Source organism: Sphaeramia orbicularis, chromosome 10 (assembly GCF_902148855.1).
Source record: "Sphaeramia orbicularis chromosome 10, fSphaOr1.1, whole genome shotgun sequence".
In the NCBI taxonomy this organism is placed as follows: domain Eukaryota; kingdom Metazoa; phylum Chordata; class Actinopteri; order Kurtiformes; family Apogonidae; genus Sphaeramia; species Sphaeramia orbicularis.
In genome coordinates, this window is record NC_043966.1 from 29,800,057 (window position 1) to 29,808,863 (window position 8,807).

General features: G+C 39.6%; 1 protein-coding gene across 1 annotated transcript; it reads right to left on the minus strand.

Moving 5' to 3' along the window:
* Positions 1-237: 237 nt before the first annotated feature.
* Positions 238-2,070, minus strand: adra2db (adrenergic, alpha-2D-, receptor b). The gene has a single exon (XM_030146109.1). The coding sequence runs from the start codon at positions 1,708-1,710 to the stop codon at positions 442-444; it is 1,269 nt and encodes a 422-aa protein (XP_030001969.1). The 5' UTR covers positions 1,711-2,070; the 3' UTR covers positions 238-441.
* Between the last annotated feature and the right edge of the window lie 6,737 nt (positions 2,071-8,807).

Sequence of the window (8,807 nt, forward strand, 5' to 3'; positions counted from 1 at the left end):
CTACACAACTTCAATTTTACTCTGAAGTAGCTCTTTCATCCTGCCTGCTGCAGCATGAGAGATTGACCCAGAACAGGACTTTCTTGTTCAAAGGCAGGTGCAGGTTTGCAGGACATATTCTACAGCGACCTATATAAAAATACTTTCTCAAGTTGCATAAATGTATCTACTGATTACATGCTGGTCTGTTTGGATGCTGGCATCAGGTTTGTTTTGACAGAGTAAAAATATCATCGCTGTTGTTTTACTCACCTACACATTTATTCATAGACATTAAGATTTGTACACAACACTGGACCATTAATATATTAGATACAATGAAATCATTCTGGGGAGGACAAATAATCAGGGAGTATCACTTAGAATTATATATTTCATCCCAGCACTGTTGATAAGGAGACAGGCACAGCAGACTCATCTCAGGAGCTATTGTCACTGGTTTTAAGTGCGTTTAGTTCTGCATACAATTTTCTTGAAGGCTTTTCTGAAATCCCTGTTGAAAATGGTGTATATTATAGGATTCACTGAACTGTTGCAGTAACCAATCCAAAAGAAAAGGTTGAAAAGTGCGCCAGGAATGTAGCAGCTGTCTCTGCAGATAGCATGCAGGCTGTAAGTGAAGAAAAAGGGGAACCAGCAGAGCACAAAAACTCCCATCACCACCGCCAGCACGAAAGTAAAACGTTTCTCCCTCATCTGGGCCACTTTGGTCTTGTTGACCGCGGCGAGCTGCTGTCTTGCAGCTGGGTTCTTCTGGTCCGGGTAGAGCTGTGACGCACGGGCCGAAGCCCAGGACAGGCGGCAGTTCTGAGGGGGGCAGCAGTCCGAGCCCTCCACCTTCCTCCGCTTTGTAAAACGATTATTGCGTGGTTTAGTATCCGACGGACAGCAGCTCTCCTCCAGGTCTATGTCGTCCAGCTCCCCCTGCCTCTGCTGGTGGCTCCCGGAGCTTTGGCTGCTTGGGCTCTCCATCTCGAACCGGTCCTTCCTGACAAAACAGGTCTCCGACTGGGAGGGCTGCCTCTCCAGTCCGTTCTTGGCCACAAACACCGTGGAGGAGCGCTGCTTGGCTACTTTATAGATTTTACAATAAACCAATATCATAATGAGACCAGGAGCGAAGAAGGACACCAGACAGGAGGAGAGGATGTACCAGGTTTCATCATTTAAGAGGCACTCCCGCTCATCATGTTTGGTCATGAGAAGAGGAGGGAAGGAGATGACAGCAGATATGACCCAAACAACAGCGATCATGGACTTGATGCGTTTAGGTGTTCTCTTCAGGTTGTAGCTGACTGCCTTAGTGACTGACCAGTAGCGGTCCAGGCTGATGGCGCACAGGTGCACGATGGACGACGTACAAAACAGCACGTCCAGTGCCAGGTAAAATGCGCACCAAGTACTGCCGAAGTACCAGTAGCCCATAACTTCATTGGCGAGTGAGAAGGGGATGACCAGTGTGGCCACCAGGATGTCTGCTGATGCCAGCGAGACCAGAAAAAGGTTCTGGGGCGCGCGCAGTGCCCGGCTGGTCAGCACCGCAACTATCACCAGCACATTCCCGACAATGGTCACCAGTATGATCACCGTCACCACCAGGATGATGAGCGCAGCGGCTGCCTCCGTGTGTGGAAAGGCGAGCGGTGCGTCCGTGGTGTTCTCATCGTTGGAGACGTTTTCTATCAACGGATTTAACTGGGTTAAATCCATTCTGTCTTGAATTTGTCCGTTTGTACCATTTTGTTCTTTTTTGCACCCTCTTCCTTCCGACACAGCCGAGATGGGGTGCGCTGAGCAGAGTTAGTTTGCGCGTAACTCCCTTGGCCACATTTATGTCCTCTGATAGCACCCCCCTTTAACACGGGTCCTCCAAATAGTTTCGATACCGTATCCAAAATAAGTCACGCATGTCAGAATTACAGAATTCACAATCCAAGGGTCCCTTAGTCGTTTTTCTACAGTCACATCGTCGTGCGTAAAGATGCATTCGCGTTTGGGTGTACAGCATTGCTTAGGAGACGCACGGGAGATGCACGCTGGTGAAATGAAAATGCACACACAGGAGTGAGGTGACATCACTCTAAGGACCAGCCCATATCCAAAGTTAACGGGAGAGAGAGAGAGAGAGAGAGAGAGAGAGAGAGAGAGAGAGAGAGAGAGAGAGAGAGAGAGAGAGAGAGAGATTTATTTGAAATTGGAAGTTTTTGTCTTAAGGCGAGCCCTCAGGTTTGTTGTGTTTGATTTCATATACACTCACATTCTTGTTCTCTTTACTTTTTTCATCACTACATATACAGGATGCAGGGAGTGGAAAAATACCAGCAGTCATCTAATACTAAATATAACATACAAGTATTTAGTCTTTATAGAAATCATAAAATAAGTTTTCGTGCTGATTGCAAGTGCTGTGACATATTGAGGCCTTTTTACGTTGACATCGCCATCGAGACACTAATGGATGTGGAAGTGCAACGGCACAGCAGGAGGCTCCTCTGAACTTTAGTGGCCCTGTAGGGTTACCAATTAGGAGGCAACCCTGTTCAAAGAGAGAGGGCTCTCATGCAGCTGTAATTGACTGATAAGCACTAAATTTTTCAAAGAATATTTTTTTAAGTCCATGTTTCTAGTGAAAACCTAGAATAGTTTTTATTTACTTATTTATTTGCATTGCAGTGGGTCAGTTTTCCATAATTCATAACTCTAATATAAAATGGTCCCATGCTGATTGATATGGAAGTGACCAGTGTACCTGCTGTTGATACATCTGTTTCGCACTCAAGGTTTGGTTATATAACATATATGCAGTGGGGTAGGCAGCTTGTGTTCTAACCAGGGGATGTTTACCAGTCAAGAGGAATACAACACAAGAGGAAGGCGCATGCACACACACACACACACACACACACACACACACACACACACACACACACACACACACACGGCCACACAGGAGTCATCATGAAATAAAAGTATAAATACTGATGAACAGAGTGTCGCTCCATTTGGCAGATGCACAATTTTTTTTCTTATTTCAAAAATATCTATTTATAAAGTAAATAACATCTGCTGGAATTCTGTCAGTATGGGAATTGCAGCCCAACAAGAACTATTTGGTGGATGCCAACATGACTGTAGGTATATGTGCGTGTCTGCCATGAAAGTGAGTTCTCTTGGGGCTCAGTAGGAAGATGAACCATAGAAGGAGCTACAGTAGATTTGGAGGAGGAGGCGGAGGACGATGCAGACAGCCTATCTCTCTTTCTCCACACATTCTACTCCCTGTTCACTTAGTATCATCTCCCTCTGAAGAAGTGAACATAAAAAAAACAGTGAAGATCATCTAAAGGGTGACTGTCACCATATATCACCGGCCAGTAGACATTCTCCTATGAGTGTACCTGCAGCATAAAATAACACTCACCTCAGACACCAGAAACCTGCAGCACAAACATGCCCTTTACAAGCAGAACATAAAGAGTTTTATTCTGTCTGACTCTACAACCTGAAGGGGTCAAAGAAACTACACATAATTATAATGATAACAAATGAGCTGGTGTGGTTACGCAATTTTTTTAATGGAAGCTACAGTTAGTCATTCTCTTATTTTTCTAGTTTTTCAGTTGTTACAGGCAGGTCCGGCAGCCAACAGCATCAACTGAACTAAAATGTTTAATACCTGTTGATCCACTATTCCTATCAATACATGAAAATAATTGATATAAAATGCAGTTTGTCATCTTTTCATGGTCATCAGATATGAGCCACTTGGACATTCAAAGGCTTCGTAGTGAACGTGGAAACACTGTCATCTTCTACAACATTGATTCACCAGTGAAACACATTGAGTTTGACAAATGACAGTGGATGAGGAGGTTTGTGCTTACATTCAGTTATTGATATCTTTGCTGAAACAGTCACTTTTTCTTCAGTTTTCTGTTTTGATATAATAACCTTTGAAGTAGTTCTGAGTTTTCATGGACATCAAAATTAAATATAGTAAATTAAACATAATTTAAAGGGGAAAATGCAAAATACAGAGGATAATATGAATGAATGAATGAATAAATGAATGAATGAATGAATGTATTTTGGTTTGTACATCAATCATTGCACCTAGTACAAGAATTGTAATAAACATAAAAATTAAAAAAAGGAATAGGCTTGAAACAAAAGCTTATTTTTTTGCCTATCCTTTTCACTTGATACACCGCTTACATCAACTTAAATGTGTACAGCATTGAGCATCGAGCATTCACACCATAAAAAAAATCAACAACAAAAACATATCTACCATCTCAATTCAATATTCCTAAATAACTAAGGCTTTTTTTTTTTAAAACTTTGCCAAAGGAGTGAACAACTTAAATGCATCATCAGGTCCAAATTCCATAATTTCACACCCACAACCCCAGTCCACCTAGACTTCACATTTGTCCTCACTTTAGTCCATTCACAAATATGAAAATCTGTGAAATTATAATTACTCTCTCTTAATTCCAAGAAATCACAAATGGTATTTGGGACAATACTATTTGTTTCTCTCATCTTCCATATACCTATTTAGAAACAATTTTTATACCTCTTTTTAAATATATTTATGTTTGTACTTTCCTTTATCTCCTGCTCTAGATTGTTCCACAAAGTCACCCCACAGCTTGTTATGCACATACTTTTCATTGTTGTTCTTACTTTGTTTTGTTTTTTTTTTAATTTAGGTCTCCCCTTAGATTGTAGCCTTCTTCTCTTTCAGTAATATTTTTTGGATTTCTGGATATTTTTTGGCAGTAGATTATTTCTTGCTTTGTACCTTATCTGTGATGTTTTAAATTTAACCAAATCCATAAATTTCATTGAGTGTGATTTTATATATAGTGGGTCTGTGTGTTCTCTGTATCCAGCTTTGTTTATTGTTCTTATTGCTCTTCTCTGTAGTGTGCATATGGGCTGTAGAGTGCTTTTATAGATGTTTCCCCAGACCTCCATACAGGAGGACAGATACAGTAAATATATTGTATAAATGGTGAAAATCGCTTATGAAAGGTTGACCACAGAGAAAAATTCATTTGGGTATAGCCACAAAAGTAGCACTGGGTCTTTATGGGTCAAAAGAACAGACTTTTAAAGATTTATAAACAAAACTTTTATTGTCAATTTGCACTAAATGACAGAAAATCCTTTCAGTGTAGTAGACTGAAAGCAACAATTTTACAACAGTTCAGTTTTTTTTTTTTTTTTTTTTTTTTCTAGTCTCAGGTGTTGATAAAATCCAGTCAAAACAAAAATAAAATCCTTTTCATTGCACACAAGCCAGTGCAGCCAATTGTTCAAGACAGAAAGCACAAAACTCTCTCAGCAATGTGTGTTTGTCTCCTCTAATCAATAATTTGATAGGTGCAGAGTTTATGGTTACATAATAGTACACGTGTCTTTTCACTGAGGCCACTGTGCAAACTTTTCAGCAATGTGTTGTTTTATGAGGTACTTTATATTATGCACCAACCCTCTCAGCATCATGTTTCTTAAATGTTGCCCAATAATCATAACTAAGTATGTTATAATACATAAACAGACTATGGAAACAACTGTTAAATAAAATACTCATTAACAGTCTAATGCCAAACTGAGTATTAAACAATCAAATAAACAGTCACTAAATACAAACTTGTGTGAAAAATAAATATGAAAAATAATCATGTACATTCTCCTTCTTAGACTTCCCACATTCTATTTCAGGTCCTTCAACAATACAGCATCCTGTCACTATGGGTTCAGCTTCCTGTTATGTTGAAGTGATCACACCTAATGAGGGGTGGAGCTACATTATCCGCCTGCTTCTGCCCATGTGTCGCCAAAGCTGTTCCCACAAATCAGAGCAATTAAAAAATGGCCCAAAGCAAACAATGCACAAGTCATTATTTCATCTACGTTCAACATGTAAAACCAGTGAGATATTTAGCACATAGCTATTGACATGATCACTCTGTGACAGTCTGATACTAAAATATCATCACCTTCCTAAAATAACTGCTTAACCCTTTATTGGGCAAGTGACTATTTTTGGTCATTTCTGCACACATTACAAGACAGTGACAGCAACAGTTACAGTGAGGACAATGAGTCAACAATCTGAGATCCAGTGTGGTCTACAGGGTCTGTAAGGTCCACCTCTGCATGAACAGTGGGTGTACCTGCTTTGTTAGGTACCATGAAGTAATGGTACTAATGTAAGGAATGATGTTCAAAGGGAGAATGTGGATGTGGACAGGGGTCTGGATCAGCACTTCTGTTGGTCTAATGTTCTAAAAGTCATGTTCTTTTCACCTTACATGTGTTTTTCTTGGCTTTTTTATATTATACTTTTAAAATTATTTTTTGTGTGCCACTTACAGGTAAGGAACCAAATATGGCAACTTCATTGACCTTGATTTTATACTGGGGCTGTCAAAATGAATGCATTAACATGGATTAATCCATCATCATGATTAATCTGATTACATTTCTAAATGCAATTAACCCATCTGCAGCACAGAATGACTCTGAATGTCTCTGGCAATGCATTTTTGCGCAGTTTTTCCAAGTAGAGTTGGCGTCAGGCATGCACAAATGGACAGTTGATCTGGTAGTGACAGGCAGCAGAACCAACCCATAAAGATGGAAGATGCTAAACAGTACTCTGGCCCTCTGGGTTGAAATATGAGGACAAAAAACCCAAGACGGAACAGTTGTTTCAAGTTGTTTTTTTAAACAGTTGAAGGAGTTTAATAAACACTTTAAGTGCATATATATTCCCTTCTTTCTTGAGTCTGTTTGCTCATGCAAAATGAAACACAATGAATATAGATTAAAAATGAATGATATTTATCCATCCATTGTCTTCCGCTTGTCCGGGGTTGGGTTGTGGGGGCAATAGTCTAAGCAGGGATGCCCAGACTTCCCTCTCCCCAGACATCTCCTCTAGCTCTTTCGAATGATATTTATTCTTGATTAATCAAAATTAATCCACAGCAACCCTTTGATTAATCAGATTTAAAATTTTTATTGTTTGACAGCACTCATTTATATATAATAAAAAAATCTGAGAAATTTTAAAAAGTAATAAATTCTTCTTATGTCTTCCAATAACACACTAAGGTTGAAATTTTTAATTTCAAAGTATTTCTATGACTGACCTATAAAGGGTTGAATAATTTTTTGAGAAAAACTTAAATCATCAAACACTCAATTCTGGTTAAGTTTTTTGTTTCCTGAAAAATCGGGAAAAAAAAAAAAAAAAAAAAACATTTAGGTGATGATTTTACGGAGGTGATGTTAGCTCATCTGTGAAGTGTTGAGAGTTGTATAAACATTCACAAAATCACTCCAGTGCTTTCATCAATCATTATAGATGCAGAGTGATCTGACAAGTTGCCTCACTGCCAGCAGGTAATGTTCAGACTAATGTGGATTTAGTGATAATTATCGCTGCCAGAAATGATTTATTATCTTAACAAGTATTATTAATATCCCCTGTAACTTTGTAAGTGTACAAACCAGAGTGTGTTGCAGGCTATGTCGAGGAACACTCATGAGAGATCGACCAAGGAGGTATCTTTATGAGTCACGGTACAGTAAAAATATGTCACAGTCACATAGCTGGGATGATGCAGAAAATGGTGTTTACCAGCTGTACAAGAATATGTAGGTAAAAAGAGAAGCATCTTGAAGGCACTCGCACACAGAGAAACAACGATGGCTGCGTTTCCCCTGGCTCCCTGAATCCTCTTACCTTCCTGTTTTCTTCTGAGGAGGCAGTTAAGGACGGATGTGAGCAGAACCCACTGCTGCGTTATGTAACGTTCCAGGAATAAATGGCCTGAGGTGGTGTGTGAAAACCTGATTTCAGGTCGCAGGTGATTGGCTATAGTAAACACTTCCATCAAGGAGTTCAGCCTGAAGAAAACCATTATTTAAAGGCTGTGGATGGATAATTACTCGCATGCGTGTGATGCATGTATTTTTGTTGATATGTATACTGGGGGAGATAACGTACAAAGGAGTGGGAGAGGACTTTGTGTGTGTGTGTGTGTGTGTGTGTGTGTCACAGCCACACTGTGATTCACATGTTGTGTTTTCAGAGTTCACACATCTTTCCACATCTCCCACTTTCTTCTTGTGTTGCTATTGCTGTCAGTAAGCTTGGCAGGTCTGGATAAATACATGACTGCTGACCTTTGTGGTCCCAAACAAATAACAAGATTTCCCTTGAATTTTTTCCACAGCTTTGGACAAACCCACGCTGGAATTTGAAAGCGTGACCATGTTAATGAAGCCTTGAAGGTCACATGTGTCAGCACGGTCCCTGAAAGTAGTTTTAGCTCAATTTGGAGGAGATTTCAGCAGAAGTCTGGGGTGGCTTTTGGTAAGGATAGATGTTCAGTAAACACATTTTAAAAAGCTGTCCCCTTTCAGTAAATTCAAGTGCTTGAATAAAATGTCATTATGGATCATATTTACAGAAAATGTTGTCTCTTTTCAGTAAATTACCCAAAATCGTTATGGATCATTGAAATAGCTATAAATAGATTCAAAGGGAACTCATCAACTTATTTTATCAGTAGTAAATTGGCGTTAGGTAAAGGGTGTTATATGTGATGAAAAAGCTGTGATTTTCAGTACACATTCGGCTTCTAAAATTCACTTCTAAGACCTAAGAGAATAAGCTTCCTGCAAAAACACTTCAGTAAATGAAATGCTCCATCTTTATTTAAGGAAAAGCACACTTTAACCGGATGAAAATGGCTCATGTTCAGATGGTTTGGTGTGATTTG

What these genes read in the sequence shown, in the direction of transcription:
- adra2db (XM_030146109.1), bottom strand. Translation starts at nt 1,710, where the DNA reads ATGGATTTAACCCAGTTAAATCCGTTGATAGAAAACGTCTCCAACGAT.